Source organism: Myodes glareolus, chromosome 9 (genome assembly GCF_982192425.1).
Source record: "Myodes glareolus chromosome 9, mMyoGla1.1, whole genome shotgun sequence".
Lineage (NCBI taxonomy): Eukaryota > Metazoa > Chordata > Mammalia > Rodentia > Cricetidae > Myodes > Myodes glareolus.
In genome coordinates, this window is record NC_142034.1 from 74,535,005 (window position 1) to 74,555,528 (window position 20,524).

The following is a 20,524-nucleotide window of genomic DNA, read 5'->3' on the forward strand; positions in this document are numbered from 1 at the left end:
GGAGGAGGACATCAGGGGTCAACCTACAGCTACACAGCAATCCACGGAGTAAGAAGAGAATGGGAAAAGCCCAGCAACAAAAATAGACGAGATAATATAAGTTAAGAAAACCGGGCAAGAGCCGGGAGGTAGTTGCACACATCTTTAGTCCTATCACTCGGGAGGCAGAGGTAAGCAGATCTCTGTTAAGTTAGTTCGAGACCAGCCTGGTCTACAAGAGCAGGTTCCAGGACAGGAGTCAAAGCTACAGAGAAACCCTGTCTTGAGGGGGGCAGGGGGGTAGAAAAGAAAAGCAGCCAAGAAACAAGTCAAGTCAAGGCTGGATGTTTATCAATAAGACTAAGACTCCGGCCAGGTGGTGGTATTGCATGTCTTTAATCCCAGCACTCAGGGAGGCAGAGGCAGGCGATCTTTGAGAGTTCAAAGCCATCCTAGTCTACATAGTGAGTTCCAAGACAGCTGGAGACACATGGAGAAACCCGTCTCGAAAAAATAAAAAATAAACAACAACAAAAAGACTTCGTGTGTGATTCATTTATGGGTGGTGGACTCCCCAAAAGAGCTTAATGTCATACTACTACTAAACCCTGTATCACAAACAAAACAAAAGAAAACCAAACCAATGTATGCAACCAAACATGGTAGCAAAAGCCTGTGACCTCAGCATGTGGGAGGTTGAAGCAGGAAGGTCAGGAGTTGAAGTAATACTCAGCTAGTTACATTGTGAGTTTGGGGCCAGCCTGGGATCCATTAGTACATGAAACTTTGCCTCACACCACTCTGTCTCGAAATTATTGAATGAACTCAATATACAGCATTGATTACAAGGACACCAGACAGTATCAAGAGCATGAAAAGCAAAGGCCAGGTGTGGTGGCACACACACATAGTCCCAGCGCTTGAGAGGCAGGCAGATCTCTATGAGTTTCAGGCCAGCCCCAGCTACAAGGAGAGACTCTGTTCCCACAAAAAACAAAAACAGATGGAGGATTTGTATCTCACTTAGGATGTAAAGACACATTTCAGCAAAATAGAATGGACTAGAAAAAGGACACTCTGAGGTAATTGTGGAGCGCTATGACCATTTTTCCCCTCCCAGGTCATGCAGGAGTATGATTCTCAGAGCCCTGGGTTCACGGTGTCAGAGAGTAAGATGCTAACCAGGTTACTGTATCTAGTGGCGAGGCCTCGGGACGTGATTAGGTTAGATCTGCTCGTGAGAGTGGATCCCTCAGGACTGAACCCTTGAAGCTTCATAAAGAAAGCAAAGGTAATGTGACTACACAGAGAAGCACATGGATTTTGAACATACAGATACATACACACTCATGCTGCAGTGAGACATAGAGCCCCCAGCAGCTTCCAACCCTTAGCAACCTGTATTTTTGAACTATGTGGACTGTTTGGACTTTGTGTCCCTGACAAAAGCCCTTTTCTCTATAAAATAACTTGCCTCTAGTAATGAAAATGAACAATGCACAGATTAGTGAATAGGCTCACATCAGTACTAATAACTGGGGTCGGTAACCATACTGACATTTTTTAAAAGCTTGGCATCTGGCAAAGAGGGCATGGATGAAAAGAATACATTCTTTTTTTTTTTCTTTTAAAGACTACATTCTTGGGGCTGGAGAAATAGCTCAGCGGTTAAGAGCACTGACTGCTCTTCCAGAGGACCCGGGTTCAATTCCAAGCACCCACATGGCAGCTCACAACTGTCTGAAGATCCAGTTCCAGGGGACCTGACACCCTTCACACCAATGCACATAAAATAAAAGATAAGTAAATCATAATTTAAAAAAATACATTCTTTTTGGGGGGAAGGAGGGTTTGGCTTTTTGAGACAGAGTTTCTTTGTATAACAGTCTTGGCTGTCCTAGAACTCTCTTTGAAGACCAGGCTGGCCTCGAACTCACTGAGATCCGCCTGCCTCTGCCTCCCAAGTGCTAGATTAAGGGATTGTGCTAACACACCTTCCTTGGTCTTTTAAAACTGTCATGGGCCCTTTGGTGAATGTCAATAAGGGGAGGGTAAGAGCACAGATCCAGGCCTTGCCTAAGCCAGAGTGAGTTTAAGGCCAACCTGGGAAACTTAGTGATCCTGCCGAAAACGTCAGGTAAAAAACGGCCTGGGGACATAGCTGAATGGTGAAACACCTGCTGAAGATGATGTGTAAAACAACACCTGCTGAAGGTGTGCAACGCCCTAAGTCCAACCTCCAGTGTTGCACACACACCAACACTGTAGCCACCCAAAGCTCTCAGCCCCAGGTAATCACAGAATGTTTTTTTCATTGTCTATAGTATCGTTTGCCTTTTCTGGCCACTTCATGCTTATAGAATCAAATGATACGTGGCTTTGTGTGTCTGACAGAACTTAGCATCTTTTGAGGCCTTGGCACTCTTTGTGGGACAACTGATGAGACAGGAATGAGAGCTATAAACCAGCCTGGTGGCCTGCTGTCTGTGCTGCTGTGTTATTTGCCAGCTTGTATTCTGGTTACACAACACAGTATTTTAATATTGGAGGAAGCTGGTGAATGGTATGTGGGAATTTCTACCTGCAGCTTTTTTTTTTTAAAGTCAAAATAGAAGCATGCCTCTTATGTAGCCCAGGCTGGCCTGAGACTCTCCATCCTCTTGCCCCAGCCTCCCCAGTGCAGAGATCGTGGGCATATACGTACCTTGCACGTCCAGCCTAGAGTCAAGGGTCTGACTGTGCACAGATGCTGAGATCCAGTGTAGAAACAATGGTACCTTTCCATCCTTGTGGTCTGCTGGCCTTCCCACCTGTCAGAGGTCACTCATGAACTCAGTATCCAGAAGACTTCGCAGGGCCATGTAGGGGCCGAGTCAGGAAGGGTCTATCTTTCAGGGTTCAGGGAGGAGGATGTTGGTCCTGCAGGACTGGCTCTTTGTTGTAGGAGGCCACTTCTTTGTCCCAGCTGCCCAGAACCAAAATAACCACACAGAAACTGTATTAAATCATTGCTTGGCCCATTAGCTCTAACTTCTTACTGGCTAAAGATGTAATTACATCTTAATTTAACCCATTTCTAGTAATCTGTGTATCGCCACATGGCTGTGGCTTATCGGCAAGATTCCTACTGGCATCTGTCTCTGGCAGGGCTACATGGCTTCTCTCTGACTCCACCTCCTTTCTCCCAGCATTTAGTTTAGTTTTCCCCACCTAGCTCTATTCTACCCTATCACAGGCTCAAGACAGCTTCTTTCTTAACCAATGGTATTCACAGCATACAGCTCTTTGGTCAGAGGGGAGGCAGGCCCAGTAGAGCCCTCAGAAATTGGGCAAAGTCAGAGCACAGGATAGAAGGAGCAAAGGAGGTCAGGAGAGAGTCAGGATTTATGTGGCATTTCCTCTGTATGCTGTGATTACCGTTAATGAATAAAGAACTGCTTTGAGCCTGTGGCAGGGAAGAACTAGGTGGGGAAAGCTAGGCTGTATGCTGAGAGGAAAGAAGGGTGGAGTCAGAGGGAAGCCATGGAGCTGATGAAGACAGACGCTGGGAACTTTACCCGGTAAGCCATAGCCACACGGCAATACACAGATTAATGGAGATGGGTTAAATTAGGATGTAAGAGTTAGCCAATAAGAAGTTAGAGCTAATGGGCCAAGCAGTGATTTAATTAATACAGTTTCTGTGTGATTATTTTGGGTCTAAATTAGCCAGTTGGGAACCAACAAGCAGCCTCCCTCCTCCAACAAGAGACTGAGACCCTTCTCTCTGCCCTGAACATCTGCTCACAGACTTCCTGAGGAGTTGCTGATATCAGGCCTCTATTTCCTGTTACCAGGCCAGAGAGAATGGATGGGCAGATATGTGAGCTTCGGAGGAAATGCCAGCTTGGCAGAGCTGAGCCTGAAGTAGCACAAACAGAGACTGGCTTGAAGCCTGTACTCACGAGCACCCACACCCGCAAGCATAGACACACAGATACGTTTGCTTGCGGATGGGCATGCAGACAGGCACCTCATTCACATGGGCATACAGGAAGACCACCTGCCAGCGCCATGCCAATGCCTGGGTTCCAAACTTCAGGATATCCAGTTGGCATTGGGAGCGGAGACAGAGGTTGCCATCAGGGCAGCTTCAGGGAGGGAGGGGGTTACAAGGTAAGACAGCACATAAGGATACCGTCCATTTTGCCATGAAAAGCTTGCGTCCTGCCCATGCCTCTATCACTGAGCATGGGCTCTTGTTATTACACCTTGGTGAAAAAGCAGGGACCAGCATAAAACCCAACTCTGCCCTGAGAAGCCTGCAGAGCCCCAGCTGGGACTCACCCAACTTCCTGGGCACAATGATGAACAAAGGGACAGGGCTTCTGGGAGAACCCACAGGGACAAGGCCTCAGGCTGGCCCTTGGGCTTAAGGAGAGCAAGGAAGGAGGCTGGCACTGTGGCAAAGGTACAGCTCCCAAGGATGCCCCTGATGTCTGAAGACTCCTGATATGACCAAGCCAGCTGCAGTAAGAGATGAAGAGCTTATGCAGGAGGTGTAGATTTGGTAATGAGGCAGTTAATTCCTTAGCACCCACCCTCTCCTCTCCTACGCTGGTCTGTTCCTTTCACCTGCGGCTCTAGACCAATCTGGACTTTGTGCCAGCGCTGACCAGATTTGCCTCAAACCAACTTCATCAGAAAAGAGAAGTGACTGTTTTGCCTCACACACACCAGAGGGGGTGGCCCCAGGGCCCCAAGGGCTCACCAACGTGAATCCTCAGCTTCCATAGGCTGAGTTTCCTTTTCTGAACTGCTAATGAAGTTTCCAGAACGGGGTCTCGCTTTCTTCCATCAGCCTTGGCACACGTGTCTACATCAGAAGTTTGGCAGTGGAGGAGTTGTCAGCTCTGTCTGATGTGGGAAGGACTGGGCTAAGCAAGGGAAGGACCAGGCTAAGCCTTGAGCCCAGTGGGATGCTGGGCAAACGCACTGGCCTAGAGACACATGTTCCCTCAAAGCCCGAACAAGGATGGAAGCTGTTATTCATGAGCCTGTGAGGTTCTGAGGGTGGTGGGCCTCAAGATGCCAAGAAGGAGCAAGAACAGGGCTAGGTGGCTGAGAGCACTTGGACAGTATTATGAAGCCAGAGAGTTGGGAAGAATGTGTCAGCACTACGAATTACAGAGTAGCCCTGGATAGAGGTGCAGGTACGGGTTATACAGGTTAAATAATTGTAGGCGTGGGAGAGGTCAGGGCTGGGAGCCTGCCCTTGAACCCAGGAGTAAGGGCAGGGCTGAAAGGTCACTGGGAAACTACCGAGGTACAGGGCATGGAGGACATGATGGCTGGAAGCATCCAAGGCTAGAATGGACCTGGGAGAGCAGCCTGAGCATGCTATGGCAGGACTAAACCCCGAAAGGTCAAAAACAATGGAGGGAAGTGGCCAAGCTGTCACAGTCCTGGTTTCTACCTTCCCAGCCCGGCCAGGCTTCCTGCCTCTGTGGATACAATCAGGCCCCCACCCCTCCCCGCCTCTACTGAGAAGGGGTGGAGTGGGTATTGAGGCTCTTCCTCTCCTGGGCCAGTTCTGAGCAGCACAGTGGCTGATAAGAACCTTCCAGCTGATTCTGCGGCCGCTGACTGGCACCATGAAGGACGACGTGGCTCTTCTGGCTACCGTCACCATCTTGGGAGTTCTGTTGCAAGGTGCGCTGGTTCCTGTATGGGAGGCGGGTGCAACCTGCTGTCTGTCCTTCAGGTCTTTGGGTTAGGGAATGGGGGTGCTGACAGGCCTACGCTCAGGCCCAGGTGAAAGACAGGACACTTCCAGCCCACGCTCGTGGTGCCAAAGTCCAGACTCTTCAAGAGCTACTGGAGTGTTGGTGTCCAAGGGCCTGAGTCCTGGCTAAGGGGCCAACACATCCCTGGAGTGAGGAAGAAGCCCCAAAGGAATGTCTGCAGGGGGACAGTGGGAAATGCACATGGGTCAGGGTCTAGAGGAGTGCACAGCCAGGGGACCAGATGAAGGATGGCAAAAATTGCCGAAGGACCACTGAAAAAAGCATGTCAGGTACCTGTCTTGTGGTGGGGGCTGGTGTCTGCTTGGGAGTATGATGCATAGGAGGATAGCTATGGGCTTAGATGGGGTGAGCCCTTGTGACAGGTACCTGGAGCATGTATCTGCCAATTAGAGCTGGGCGCCTGATGTCTAAACAGAAACTGAGACAAGAGTTTCTGCCATTCTTTGGTGGCACTGAGACCCAAGCTTCAATAACCCTGGCCTGAGGCAGGGTCCCTTCTTGGCTGGCTCTGTAAAAGGGAAACCAGGGTCCCTTAGTGACAAGACGTGAGCTTCCTGTTCCTGGTGCCAATTCTGTCCTGGGACACTGGCTTCTCAGGAACTAAAAGATTGGGGGTCCAGACCTGCAGAACGGGAGATGGGCATTTGCCTGTGCTTTGAAAGTCAAATAGTTCAGAAGAAGTCTCCCGTTGCTCCGCCCACCGACAGGTGTTACTGGCGCGTGCATCACGCCAGTCAATCTTCAGGCCGGGTCGACTGGGCCTCTCCAGTGAACACAGCTGGTGGGGCAGGTCGGAGGAGGGAGTTAGAAGGGAGGCGTTCGGCGAGAGGCTAGGGGGCAGGGCCTACCCCGGGTATGCGGGGCGCCACACCTGACTCCTACGTCTCCACGGCCGTAGCCTACTTCTCCCTGCAGGTGATCTCTGCGCGCAGGGCTTTCCACGTGTCGCCGCCACTCACTTCTGGACCTCCCGAGTTCGAGCGCGTCTTCCGAGCCCAGTGAGTGTGGCGGATCCGGGCGGGTTCGGGTGTCAGCCCAGTCCGGCCGCACGCTCACCCAGCCCGTCCCACGCAGGGTGAACTGCAGTGAGTACTTCCCGCTGTTCCTCGCCACGCTCTGGGTCGCCGGCATCTTCTTCCACGAAGGTGCGGGACGGCGCGGGGGTGCGCTCAGGGGGTGGTCCCCGGGTGGCGGGCGCGCGTGTTCACCGCGCTTGCCTGGTCTTTCGCAGGCGCCGCAGCCCTGTGCGGACTGTTCTACCTGTTCGCGCGCCTCCGCTACTTCCAGGGATACGCGCGCTCGGCGCAGCTCAGGTAACTCGGGCCGGACTTCCGGAAAAGCATGGCAGGGAAGGGTCGCTCCTGCACGCGGCTCTGCGGGTGGGAGGCGGTGGTCGGCTGCAGGAGACCCAGGGAAAGATTGCCTTGTGGGACCGCGGGTGGGTGGACATAGCCGGAGGTAGCGGGTTTTGTCTGGTGGGTGGGGCCGGAGCCTGAGGGGCGGGCCTAGTCTGGCGGGGCGGGGCCTCCCTGGTACGGTTGGGGCGGAGTCTGCGCCTGTGGGGCGGGCCTTGGCTAAACTCCCGCTGAGTTCCCCCGCAGGCTGGCTCCTTTGTACGCGAGCGCGCGCGCGCTCTGGCTGCTGGTGGCGATGGCCGCGCTGGGTTTGCTGGTCCACTTCCTCCCCGGCACGCTACAGGCAGCGCTCTTCAGAAAACTTCAGGCCCTCCTGCAGATGGCCTGAGGCGAAGGACCTCCGAGTCAGCTCAGCTGGAGAAGAGCTTAGAGCAAAACGCAGGGGTGCCCGTTTACGAATCCCAGTTTCTAATTAAAGTTCCCACGACTGTCCCGCCTACGTTCTCTGGGTCGGAGAAGGTTGCTTACCAAGGGCCCCATCCCCCGACAGATGTAGCCAGGCTTTGGGAGGCGGCGTGGGCCTGCTTGGATTGGAGCTTCTCTCACTATATATACCCTCCTCTAGACGGCACCTTGCCTGCGCCATTACCTCTGTCTTGACATTTATTTCCAGAGATAGCCACCCTTCACCCCTCTTTCTGTGCTTGGGGCTCTCCTTCCTCTCAGGCTGAACCTCAGCTGCCGGAATCTTGTGTGCCGTGTTGTCCTCCACTCCCAGCCCCGACTTCACAACTAGCATCAGTTGGTCTTTCCCCAAGTGAGAACTGGGTTCATGTTTTTGATCAGCCCGAGATCTCCAACATCAGATGAGTGTAGGTGTTCACGGTCCCTGCGAAGGCCCACATAGCAGTGAGCATGACCAGGAATGTGGTCAGCTATACGTTCTCTGAAGTGGACCTCAGAGTGCTTGAGAAGGGCCGGACTCGAGGAAGGTTGCTGACAAAACATCTCTAAATGACTTTAATATCCTAGCTGGCCAAGGAAAATGCTTCTCAAGCAGGCCCGACATTGTGTACAAAGGCCCTGAGGTGGGTGGAGATGGCCCATTTATTTTACAGAAGACTATAGTTTTCTCTAAATGAACCAGATGCTGTGGTTCATGGCTGTAATTCCAGTACTTGGGAAGCTGTGGCATAAACTGAAGGCCAGCTTGGGCTACAGTGAGTTCCAAGGCAGCCTCACTGTCTCAGTTCCTCTATACCTGCAACTCCTGGCCCTGCCACACACTCATACCAGGGTTCTACTACATGAGACCAAGGGAAGAGAAGCAGGGAGAAAGACACTGAGGACCACCGTGAAAGGGGGTGGGGAAACAGGAAAGAAGTTGGCCAACACCTCCCCCACTGAAGCACTCAGGGGCTCAGGTCTTTACAATAGTTGGGAGGGGTACCGTGATGCCACCCCAAGATGACAAGACAATGCTTTGGAAACGGATTCCTATAGACTAGGTAGGTACAACTTTGGGTACATGAAACCCCCAGTTATTGACTCAGTGGCCAAGATCTTCCTGCTAAGTGGGAATGAGATCATGTTGAGGTATGCCAACAGCACACTGGGACACTTGACAGGGTAAAAAGGGGGCTTGGGACTCAGTCTCTGGCATGACAGAAATGGAAGTCACCTTCACTGAGTAGTCAGCCTGCACTGGAGGAGAATCTCCCAGCGGGAGGCCATGGGGGATATGCCAAATACAGAGAGGAAGACAGGCAAGTGCCTAGCCAGAATAAGCACCTATGAGGCATACACTTCATTAATCCTTTATTACAAGTCACGCTCTTATAGAAGTATATGCGAACTTACGTGAAAAAATCAAATGTATCCAAGAATAAAAAACACAGCACATAAAGTAGTGTATGCATTCCAGTGTTCGCGCCGCACACAGCGGGCGCCCAAGAAAAAGCTCTTCTAAAACGGCCTGGCTCAAGCCGACCGGCCAGGGGCAAACGGTTCGGTTCGGTTCTTTTTGGGCGGCAGCAGGCCGGCCCTCAGGCACAGTGTGGGGGCCGCCTGTCTCCTCTCGCGGCCCGGCGCAGCACCAGCTTCTGGGGCCTCCGGGCCAGCGGTGGACCCCAGGCCAGCCCGAGCCACCTGCCAGGCAGAACCCTTCAGGTGGGGTGGATATGCCTGGTCTTCTGGGGCGGTGGCAGCGGCAGCGGCAGCAGCAACACCACCCTTGGAACCGTGGGCTCCAGAGCCGGCCATGGAGCACCCTTGGAAACCTTCCATTTAGTCGGCCTTTTTCAGAAAAATCTGTAAAAGTCAGGCTCAGGATGAGCAGGTGTCACGGGGCTTCTTAAGGTTTAGCAGGCTGGTCCCATCCCGGCACCCAGCCGATCTCACCTCACTCAAGATGACCCACACTGGGGAGTCAGTCTGGATGGAGAGGCGCAGTGCTTCCAGGGGCCCAAAGGCAGGATCCACTTCCCCCTCGGCTACACCCTTGTAGAAAGAGCCTGTGGAAGGGTGATTCCTAGAAGTAAAAACAAAGCCACACCCAAAAGCCCATCCCACACAGGCCCTGCCTTACTCACCAATCTGGAGGTAACCATCAGGGCTCCTAGGGTACCGGAGTGTGGCTGAGCGGCCCTCCTGAAGGGCCTCCTTCTCTGACTGTGGGTTCTGAGGACAAAGCGGCAGGGCTAGAGTGGCTGGCCAGGAGGAGGCAGCCCCAGTCCTCACCCATACCCACCACACTCACGTCAAAGGGCAACACCTCCACGGAAGTGTTGAAGAGTTTATCTTCTGGGTGTTCAATGTTTCCGCTACGGAAGAAGAACCTGCAGGCGCCAAGCAGGCCAGTGAGCCGTGATAAAAAGGTGAGGTACTGCCGGGCACACTGCCCAGGTCCAGCAGAGAGGCCATGCCTAGGCTAGATGAGATGGGCTGCCAGGTGCTGGGGGATACTGGGCACCATTTTGGACAGTACATGGGCTGTGCCAGGCAGCCAGGGCCTTACCCTGAGACTGTGGTGACGGTTGTCACCGAGTACCTAGAAATAGCTCTGCCTGCCTTAGTCCTCACAAGGTAGTTAATACTATTATGGGGAGTGCTTTTCAATAAGGAAACTGAGGTTTGTGGGGTTAGATGATGATGGGGGTGGACAATTCCCTCTGGAGTTATAGAAGGGGCATCTAAAGACCCAGATATACATGCTGAGGCCTCTAGCTTGTGTTCAGCCTGTCCCCTTCCCCAGGGAGCACTGACCGCTCAAGGCGCAGTGGCTGGAAGAAGCGGAAGCGGATAAAGTCTCCTGCAGCAGGTGTGAAGGCCCAGAAGAAATCCTCTCGCAAGTAGGCCTTCTCCAGGGTAAAATGCTGGTACGTCTTGAGGCTTGTGCTCACCTCCGCTGGGGGGTTCACGTGCTCCTTCCGTAGAGCGTGCTTTCCGAAATCTTTATCCTAGAGAAGAGCAGCAGGCATCAGTGTCACCCTCCAGCCCGGCCTCCGCAGGGCTCTATCAAACTCTGTGGCATCCCCAGCCCGGCCTCCACAGGGCTTCATCCAAACTCTGGCATCCCCAGCCCAGCCTCAGCAGGGCTCTATCCAAACTCTAACTCTGTGGCATCCCCCAGCCCGGCCTCCACAGGGCCCTATCCAAATTATGTGGCATCCCCCACCTTCAGTTTCTGGATCTTGCCCGCCAGTGAGGAGTGAGTGCCCACATGCTGGAAGAGGGACGGCTTGAAGCGGATCCGAAGGTTGGCCTTCTGCCGGTCACAATGTTTCTGTGAACAGAGAGTGACACCTTAGGGTTTAACTCAGCCCAGACTCCAAGGAAAGGGCCTTTCCTTAGGATAACCAGGGGATTTCCTCAGCCAGCAGTGTTCTCTCCTTGCCAAAGAGGCACGGCCAGGAACACAGTGTGAGCTGGCAGCTGATGGCCCGCCTCCTTGGTGCTGGTTCCAAGCATCTCCTGCTCACCGCATCTTTCTCAGGGTTGCAGACTTTCACCCACAGGATGTGGTCCAGGAGCCAGTCGATGGGCTTGTCTCGGTAGAACATAAGGATGAATTCCACAATCAGGCTCAGATCCAATGACTTGAACATCTTCCCTGAGGGCAGGAGTCATGGAAAAGGGTTCTGAGTGGAAAGCACTGCTAAACCCTACTTCCTCTTCCTCGTGGGGGCCACTGTGGAGCATCTCACAGCAAACCTTGTGGGCAGACTTCGGGGACAGGGCAGGGCTGGGGACCTGGGACATCCTCACACAGAGGACACTTCCAGCAAGGCTCTCTAGCGAGGTACTGGGGCTGAGAGATGGTAGACGGAGGGGCATAGGCGGGCTGAAGGGCTATCACCTGTCTAATGGGACCAGCAGGGGGGTGGCCTACCAATGAAGCCCAGCTGGGAGAACTCCAGGATCATCCAGTCCTCAGAGGGCTGCTGGAGGGCAAAGTTCCTCATAGTGCTCAAGTAGTTGGGCTTGGCTACAATGTCGTCCTCCAGCTGTACAGGGAGGAACAGTAGGGGACTGGGACTCAGGACCGACACAGGGCAGAAGTGGGGTCCCTCCCCCGAGTGCGACCATGTGCAGAGTAGGCAAGAGCAAAGTCAAACAGGGTTCAGGGTGGGCAGGAGAAGAGCTTCCAGCTGACCTGCACATAGTAGATGCCTTTGGATTGTGCGTACATCATGAGGAAGCAGTAATCGAGGTTCTGTTTGGTCCTCCACCTGTGGGCCAGGGGGAGGGGCTTCAGAAACAGAGAAGACTCCACCTCCAGGGGACTGCTACAGAGAAGCCCCTGAGGCAGGCAGGTCCCACCCCACCCACCAGACAGGGTCCTCCAAGGAGACTGCTGGTGACTCTGAGCATAGGTACCTGACTCTCTCCTTGGGGTCCCCAAAGGACTCTCGAAGGCGGGAGAAGTCAGGGTAGAAGTGAGGGGAAGGGGAGATGACTTCCAGGAGCCCAGAATGGATCTCTGTGGGGAACCTAGGTGGGAGAAGGTTCAGTGGGTCTGCAGCCTCCAAAAGACGGTTGGGAGCTCTCCAGACTGCCCTGCCCAGAAAGCTCACTGAGCAAATGCCTCTCTCCTCCACTAGCTTCCTGAGGCACTGGGGCTCCACAAAGGCTGGGGCCCTCACACACTTTCCCACTTTTAACAGAGAAGGGAAGCCCCTCCACCCACACGGCAGATCTCCTCTTAGGGGAGGCAGGCATCTGGTTGCCCTCCCTCCAGCAACCTTTCCTGGTCGCTGGTACTCACAAGGCCTTGATGTTCTCTGTCACTGCCGAGGTGTACTGTGGGTCGGTCTGTGGGAAGACCAAGTACACTTAGCTTAGCTACCACCCAAAATGGTCTGGAAGAGGGAGGGGCAGGAGTGTAGGCTTCAGATGTCCCCATATATAGGAGAGAGTGACTTCCTGTCCTGAGTGCCCGGAGAGATGAGGGGCTGAGCCTGCCGGTGATCACAGTTACCTCAGAAAATAGCCTTGTCAGAGGTGCAGGGAGAAGGGAACCAGATGACTAGTGTCTCCACAAGGGGGTGCAAAGATTCATCTTTTTAACTTTTTGTCTTGATCCATTTGCCATTTGCGAAAGAAACTAAAACTGCAATTCTGTTTGTGTCCCTGTCCCCCTTGCTCCCCATGCCGTTCTCTTTGTATTTCTCTTTTTTGGTGGATCGTTACTGTGTGTCTTCCCCTCCATGTTCCTGAATCCCCAGGCCCTAGGTCACTCGCCTCGGCGATCAGCACCACGATGACGGAGTCTTCCTTCTCCTGTGGGCTCAGCTCCGAGATGAGCGAGTGCAATGTGTCAGTCAGGTACGAGTGCACCTCGCGCCTCACGCTTGGAATGCCCATCACCACGGACACTGCAGGGGCGCGGAGGGGTGACACTGGACAGGGCTCCGGGGACAGCCTCTCTGCCCGCCTCTCGCCCCTCCCGGGTCACGCCCATACCTCCCGTGCGGCCCTGGCCCACCCGCACTGCGGGTTGCAGACTGCTCTCCTTGGCCAGCAGATGCGGCAGATGGTGGAAGACGGTGGGCAGATGAAGCACGTGCCTGTTCGAGACGTTCCACGGCTTCAGTCGCGGATCCTCTGGGTGGTTGGGAAAGGGACAGGTCAGATTTTGCTGAGCCTGAAAACAGCCCAGCTCTGCAGACCGCCATGTACCCCATCCGGCTGGAGCTCACCAGTTAGGCGTCCCCAAGTACGATTGCCCTCTCCGTCCCGCAGCGCCTGCCTCTCAGACACTGCCCTCTTGATCTCGTCCAGCACCAGGTTTAGCTCCTTAGAGCGCTTCAGGCTCTCCTGCTCAGCCGCGTGCAAACGGTCTCGCAGTGCCAGAAACTCCCGCTGGTAAATGTCCACCACGTCACCTGGTGGGGAGCAGGGGGGTGACACACACAGGCTAACATCAGGAACAGTCGCCTTCAGGCCCAGTCCACAGCATGTCACCACTGAACGCCTGTCTGTGCAACAGCGCACCTGTAAAGGTATGCCTGCCACACCCCAACTAGGGGACACACACCAGTTCATGTGAAGTTACACAGAAGTTCAGCCTGCGGTTGAAAAGCCCCACCAAGAGGATTTAGCATTGCGAATATTCTTCCCAGCCTGTTATCTCATCCTTTAACTTATTCAAGGTGGGAAGGGGGTAGTTCTAAGCACAGGCTGGAATCACCTCAGACTGAACCCTCTTCACCCACGGGGTCCCAAAGTCCCCTCTTGCTTTTGAAGACTGTGCCCATTGCTGGGAGTCAGATACCCAGAGCCCAATTCAGGGTACAAGGACACAGCTCTTCCTCAAGAAGCTCCTAAACCCCAGCCTTCTGCCTCTCTCCGCCCTCTCTTCAAGGTTGCAATGACTGACAGACAACCTCATCCTTAAGGCTCTATGGCTATAGTCAGCCTCCCCAGACTCTCGCCCTAAGTCTGAGTCAGGCTGGTCACAGTACCTGTGACTGTGTTCCTGCAGGGTGTATGTGGTGTGTATGTGGTATGTGGTGTGTGTTGGGGGGAGGGGGTTGCTCTTTGCTCATGGTTGTCACTAATTGCTCACTCACTGAGTTCTTTCTACCTCACACCCACTCAGCAGAGCCCAGTCCACCCCCATGCTCACATCAACAGATGAAGTTGACTAACGAGCCCAGGGATTGCTCAACCAGTCCACAGCAGGAGCCCCAACCACAAGCAACTGTGCTAGGCTTGGATCACCTAGAAGGTCCCTGCCACCCCAAGGAGAACTGTCAGACCCTCTGCTCCGCTCCACAGCTAGCAGCAGCCGGGCCCAGATAGGAGCGCACGAGTAACTGGGACCCTGAGGGGAGCTGCCTGAGGGTGGAGGAGAGTCCCCAGGGTGAGAAGCACCTGGCCTCGCTGGTCTGGCAGGGGCCAGCAGCAGCCTGCCAGTCTGGGTCGTCAGGCCTTTGGCTAGCTTCTGCCCTCTTCATTTGCTATCTTGCACACCTCCCTCTGCTTTGTCAGATGTCTGGCTTCTGTGCGAGCTGTTTCTTCTGGATCCCACATCATCTGGCCCTAGCCTTCAAGGCCTTTTCTCTAAGTCTAGAAAGCCTTTCCAAATCCCACCCCATCCCAGGCATCAAATCCTTGGTGGGCAAACAGCCCCAGAAGGCGGGATGAGCTACCACTAGAGCCTGCAGACGGAAGGTGAGGCTCAAGGCAAGTGGAGTCACTTCAGGACACACTTCCTCCTCAGAGCAACCAGGGCAGGTCGAACGGGAGGAGTGCCGAGGAAAGGAAGAGGGTTGGAGACAGAAAAGTCAAGTGGATTCTGTTGAGGCATCCCTTACCTGAGGAGCCCCACCCCCACCCCAATGTTATACCCTGTCTTACCCAGGGCTAATGTCCCAGGCCACACCCAGGCTTAGGAACAGCCCAAGCGGGGGGGGGGGGGGGGGGGGGGGGGGGGGGGGGGGGGGGGGTGTCGAGTTACAGGATCTGTGAGACTCAGAGCTGGGCTTTGGGGCCAGGTTACCCTGGAAACCTGACCCTTGAACACTGAGAGCCCACCCCCAACCTCTCTCTCCCAGCACTGGGCTATACCAACAGCACACAGGGTGGAGGGATAGAGGTACCCAGGCCGGCAGAGCCAGCCAGGGAGGTAGTTCACAGTGGCCTAGGCAGACAGGTGCCTCCCTCGTTCTGGATGGGAAGCCCCTGCCTTCCCCTCACAGAGGAGCTAAAGGGCAGCCTGTATCCCAAGCAACACTGAGGGGGGCCGTGGAGGGGACAGGGGAAGGAACACAGATCTCAGACCTGCTCTGCTCTGGAAGGAAGCCAAGATCTGCCTGCATTAGACTGCATCAGGTAGGTCATGGTGGGTGGCACTTCCCCGAACCATCCTGACCATCCAAGCCTGGGCACCGCTGGATCCCTATCCTGGCCTCCCTTCCTAAGGCCAGTGCTCCAACTGTTTACCAGCAAGTAATGGGCCCCTTGGGTTCCTGAGCCTGGCTGCGGTCCATGTTCCAACGCTGCTGTCATTTCTCTGAACTCTACAGGACCTCTCCCTGAGCAATCCACCATACTCTTCTGGCCCGGTTCTGTCTGCTGTTGCTCACTGTAAGAGTCCAGCGATCTTATTCCCAGGTCTACTGACTGGGGGTCCCCTCTGCCCTTGCACCCTTCAAATCCAGAAACTCAAGCCGTGTGACTGCCTCCCTATGGGCTGTTCTTAAAGTGGGGACTTCACTAGACCATCCCGGCAACCCACACCTCTGGTGAACTGGGTGGTGAGGTAGGTGAGTGATAAGGGCCTGGGGACTCTTTGGTCTCTCTGGGTGTGTGGAGCAGGTCAGGATAGGGCCTCTTGGGAAGCAGAGGGCCTTCCATCCACAGTTTCCTATCCCAGGGAAGCAGGATGGAGCTGGCCCAGGGGTGGACTGAAACACTGGCCATACCATAATAGACTATTCTGGCTACGGGACCTGTAATACTCTGCAAGCAGGACAATTAAACACACCCTGAGGCTCACAAACCACACTATTCCACCTGGTTCCCTCCTGGCAGAAGAAACAGATTTCAGAACCAAGCTGGGGTACAGACTTTGCACATTGTACTTAGAGAAGGGGAAATAAGCTCGGGACCATAGGGCGGTACCAAGCCCAGCCAAAGGTCTGTTATGAACTGCAAGGCAGGAAGCAGAGGTGGGGAGTGGCAGGTGCATCTCGCAGCCTCCTAGGACTCTAGGAGAGGAATGGTCCATCCTTGTTATCTGGTCCAGTGAGAGCGTAAGCCTGGACACTGAGGAGGGCAGGGTGGCTGTCTCTCCTCAGGTGCAAGTTCAGCAGCTGCTTGGCTGAGGTGATAGCTTGATCCCTGCATGTCTGGCTGCTTCAACTGATACAGCCAAGGCTGCATTTGAACCTGGGTCCTGAACCCTAGGTGCATCTGGCCAAGTCTGAGTCCTTCCCATTCTTAACCCGGCTTCTAGGGTGACCCCTGTTCCTGCTGTCTCTTTCCTCTCTGGCTTCCTGCCTACATCCTCCCTTCCGGTTCTTCTTCCTTTCCCTTAAGTACTGGGTCCTCTCCTGAGCCCTATAGCCACTGCAAACTGGGAACCAGCTCCAATCTAGTGGCTTCACTATGAGCTTCCTACAGAGTTGTCAGCATGGAAGAATGAGAAGGGCTCACAGCCCGGCTTCCTGATGTCCAGACCCCTGGCCTTGCTGGACACCCTTGGAAACAGTACAGCCCCTGGACAGGGCTGGCCCAGCCACCACCCTCTCCTCTCTGTGGCACAGGTTCCTGGGCCTGTTGTCCCTCAGAAAGAACTTTGAATCTGAGCCCCACCCTTCCCTGGCTCTCTTGCTCCCCAGGCCCTCAGAGTGCCAGTCTCCTGGTTACTCCCTCAGGAGGTTTCCTGACATCAGTTGGGCCACACGACTGTTGTAGGAAGCACACAGGAACCACTGCCCAACGGAGGAGGGTGAGACACAAGGGCTAATGGCTCTACCCACAGCCAGACAACCTGGCCCCAGTTCTTCAGATATGGCTCTACTACAGTCTCCATGGCCTGTCACGGCCACTCTCCCAAGGGCTCAAAATGTATCCTCCTGGGTGACACGCCCTACCTACAGAGAACTCTGCCTCGGCCATACAGGTTCCTGATAGCTCATCCCATCCCACAGCCTTTGCTCTGACCACACGCACTCTCTCTCTGTCAGGCTTTAGGAAATCTCTCTTCAGAGTTCCAGGCTTGGGTTTCTCTCAAGGCCAGTCCAGGCCTCCACCAAAACAAGACAAGTCCTAGAGAAGGCTGGGCTGCACTGAGCTGACCTGGTGGGAGCCTGGTGGTGGGAGCTGGACTTTCCCCTTGCCTCTTTCCCCAGGCTCATTAGGCATAACCTGGGGGAACAGAAAGCCAGCCTGAGGGAGGGAGAGGGCTAGCTTGTTGGAGCCTGATATGACAGGAAGACCAGAAGGCAGGAAGGAAGGAAGCAGCTTTTGGATGGGCTACTCAACCTAGCTCAGAGGAACTCTGGACAGTGTTAGGGCCTGCGCCCCTCTACTCCCAAGAGGGCTGGTCAGGCACAGAGGCCATAGTGTGGACTGGCCAGCCTGATACACCAAGCTTCAGAGGTGTATCAGGGAGCTGAGGTGGGCCAAGAAAACCACACCAAATGGTCACATATTAGGGTTCCTGGGCTAGTTGATCAGGAGGCCCTCCAGAGTCCTGGGGCCCAGTGCCTTGAAGAAGGCTGTAGGCCCCCAGAGAGCAGCACTCACAGGGGCAGGGCTGCAGCAGAGCACAGCAGTGAATGAGGCAGGGGGATGGATGCCTTAACTGTTCTCACCTGTCTCAACAACACTGTGCCTGCTCTTGTCTGTGTCGGCAGCGCGTTCTCTGGGTCCCACTGATTACAACTACCTCTGTGACCTTGTGCCTCTGCCCCTCTGTGGGAACTCCATAGGTCCTTAACTTGCCAGGAGCGCCCGCCCCTGGCATGGGATAACCACAGGCAGGGAGGCCAGTCCAGAGCGCCACACGGAGAGACCGGGAACTGGTCACCGCTCGCCCGCCCTCCTCGGCCCGGCCGACCCGGGGAATTTCGTTACGCCAGCAGCAAACAAGTGGGGCGACGATGGGAGGGGCTCAGGTGCACCCGGCGCGGGCCTGCGCGGGCGGCGACGGGGTGGGGGCTCACCTTTCTGGCCGCTGAGCGCCGCGTACCAGGAGAGCGAGAGGAAGGCGCACAGGCAGAAGAGCAGCAGCGTCAGGAAGGTGCCATTGCGGAGCCTCATCTCCCCCGGTGCGCGGCGGGCGCCGGCGGGGCCGAGGCCGCATGGCCCGGGGGACCGGGGCCGGGGCGCGGGGGCCGGGAGGCGGCGGGGGCCCCGGCCCCGGAGCGCGGGGGAGCTGCGGGCCCGGGAGAGGCGGCTGCGGTCTGGGCGGGAATAGGGACGGGCGGGAGCCGGACAGGCTGCTCCTCCGCGGCGCGCGGCGCTAGCGGCCTCAGTCGGAGGCTGGGCCGGGGCCGGGGCCGGGCAGGGTTGGGCAAGGCGGCAAGAGCCGCGGCCCGGCTGGATCCGGGACCGCCGCCGAGTCGACGGCGAAGGGCGGGGCGACCGGGATTTAAAGGGGCCGCATCACCCGCTGCCGCTGGGAGCACCACGAGGGGGCGGGGTGGGAGGCCAGCTCCCGGGATCCCGGTGGGCCCGACTCGGGAGCACGATGTGCGCGTGGAATAGCGCGCCCTGAGGGAGAGGTGGTCTAGTCTCAGGAAAGTCGAGGCTACGGTGGTGATGAATGATGGTCAGCTCCTGTGCAGCAGGGACAGATCGCGGAGGTGCCAGCCCCACAAGTCGGCTTCTAGGAAGATCTTATGGACAACTCCCCACACCCAGACCTTCAAGCCCTCCTCCCGACCGAGAGGGTCTAGGCTTGGAAGGGGACCCGAGTGACCCGGCTAAGGTTATCTCTAGATAACCGGCGCGGCCAGGAGTGCCCGCTGCCCTCTCCTGCGCCCACCAGTACCGCCTTCCCAAGACATTCTCTGCTGCGCCTCGGATGGTATGCTGTGGACGGGGGAGGCGCTCCTACTCTATGGAACAAGGACAATGGGCCGCTCTCAGGAGTAATAGAGTCGTTGTTTGTAGGTGTGGAGCTCCCTCCCGAGCCCAACCGGCTAGCTTCCCGGTGCCAGCGTGCAGTGGGCGACAGTCAGGCTCAACCTGCAGTTTAGAGGGGCACCAGGTCCGCAGGGTGACTCCGGGCTCTGGCTCCAATTTGTACAGCGACCGCCTCAGCTTTTATTGCTGGTCTGGTCTTGCACTTTCATACACGGACTCATTACAGACTTCCCCCCAGGCCTCTGCCGAATCGGGAACTGGAAGCACAATGAAAGGACTGGTTGGGCCAGGAGGGCAGCTTCTGGGCATGCATTTGGGTAGCGCTGTGTCTACTTCCCTGCTTGGGCCTCACCGCCATTCAAAATGGAACCAAACGCTACTTTGTAAAATGGAGCTACGCAGGACCCGCGTGATGACTGCTACTAACTCGAGTTCCATTTCTCGGGAACCACATGGTGGAAGGAGTGATATAACTCCTGCAGTTTGTTCTCCGATCTTCGCATGCCAGCTGTGGTCACACACACACACATATATGTGCATTTGTGTGTATGTCCAGGAGGGCCCTGCTGGGGATGGTGGCCCCTCCGGGTGTGTGATCAAGAGGCCAGCCAGGACTGCACAGTAAAATCTTGGGGGCGGTGGGACGGGTGTCAGGTGACCCACAGAAAGCACTGTTTGACAGTTTGGAGTGACTTCGAGCAGGTTACAGCCTTATTTCCACACCTGATCTTGTTAGAGCCCTCTGAAGGAAACTGTTCCGGTTTGTTTTCTGTATTTTCATAGGAGTCTTCTCTGTGTTGCAAAGAATGGCAGGTTTTCATTTTGGTCATATAAAGTCTTAATTCTGTTTAAAAAAAAATACAAAACAAAAAATAGTGGAGCCAGTATAGTGTAGTACATGCCTCTAATCCCAGCATGTGGGCATCAGAGGCAAGTGGAACTGTGAAATCCAGGCCAGCCAGAGGTACAAAATGAGTCCCTGTCCCACCAAAAGAAAGTCTAAGACCAGCTTGATATACATAGAAAATTCAAAAGTCTAAGCTAAGTAGAGTTACAGGATGCAACTGTCCCCAAAACAATAAGATGGAGAGATGGCTCAGCAGTTAAAGTTAAAAGTGCTTAATTCCAGCTCTTGGGAGGCAGAGGCAGGATCTCTATGAGTTCGAGGCCAGCTTGGTCTATAAGACAGGCTCCAAAGCTACAGAGAAACTCTGTCTTGGAAAAAAAGTGCTTACTCTTATTCTTCCAGAGGACCTTTAGGTTCTCAGCAGCCATATCAGGTGGCTCACAATTCCCTGTAAC

General features: G+C 55.0%; 2 protein-coding genes and 1 long non-coding RNA gene across 3 annotated transcripts; 2 read left to right on the forward strand and 1 right to left on the reverse strand.

The window, feature by feature from the left end:
• The first annotated feature begins 5,508 nt into the window (after positions 1–5,508).
• Ltc4s (leukotriene C4 synthase) lies at positions 5,509–7,619 on the forward strand. The gene is made up of 5 exons (XM_048451480.3): positions 5,509–5,670; positions 6,664–6,763; positions 6,840–6,910; positions 6,997–7,078; positions 7,367–7,619. Exons 1-5 carry the CDS (start codon positions 5,613–5,615, stop codon positions 7,506–7,508), a joined length of 453 nt encoding a protein of 150 aa, XP_048307437.1. The 5' UTR covers positions 5,509–5,612; the 3' UTR covers positions 7,509–7,619.
• A 1,302-nt stretch (positions 7,620–8,921) lies between these two features.
• Mgat4b (alpha-1,3-mannosyl-glycoprotein 4-beta-N-acetylglucosaminyltransferase B) lies at positions 8,922–18,652 on the reverse strand. Its single transcript, XM_048451468.3, has 15 exons — positions 18,298–18,652; positions 13,321–13,506; positions 13,085–13,225; positions 12,863–12,996; positions 12,387–12,433; positions 11,999–12,112; positions 11,775–11,850; positions 11,511–11,625; positions 11,101–11,231; positions 10,797–10,904; positions 10,385–10,578; positions 9,879–9,957; positions 9,712–9,799; positions 9,521–9,633; positions 8,922–9,430 (listed from the first exon to the last, which is right to left on the reverse strand). The coding sequence occupies exons 1-15, from the start codon at positions 18,392–18,394 to the stop codon at positions 9,407–9,409; spliced, it is 1,647 nt and encodes a 548-aa protein (XP_048307425.1). The 5' UTR covers positions 18,395–18,652; the 3' UTR covers positions 8,922–9,406.
• On the forward strand, positions 15,084–16,127 carry LOC146892899 (uncharacterized). Its single transcript, XR_015003567.2, has 2 exons — positions 15,084–15,457; positions 15,652–16,127. It is a non-coding gene; the product is annotated as an uncharacterized LOC146892899 (long non-coding RNA).
• Positions 18,653–20,524: the final 1,872 nt, after the last annotated feature.

Coding starts and splice junctions, on each gene's coding strand:
- Ltc4s (XM_048451480.3), top strand. CDS start 5,613: ATGAAGGACGACGTGGCTCTTCTGGCTACCGTCACCATCTTGGGAGTT. Junction 5,671..6,663: donor CTTGGGAGTTCTGTTGCAAG/GTGCGCTGGTTC, acceptor CCACGGCCGTAG/CCTACTTCTCCCTGCAGGTG. Junction 6,764..6,839: donor GAGCGCGTCTTCCGAGCCCA/GTGAGTGTGGCG, acceptor CGTCCCACGCAG/GGTGAACTGCAGTGAGTACT.
- Mgat4b (XM_048451468.3), bottom strand. CDS start 18,394: ATGAGGCTCCGCAATGGCACCTTCCTGACGCTGCTGCTCTTCTGCCTG. Junction 13,226..13,320: donor TACTTGGGGACGCCTAACTG/GTGAGCTCCAGC, acceptor CCAACCACCCAG/AGGATCCGCGACTGAAGCCG. Junction 9,431..9,520: donor TGTGGGTCATCTTGAGTGAG/GTGAGATCGGCT, acceptor TGACTTTTACAG/ATTTTTCTGAAAAAGGCCGA.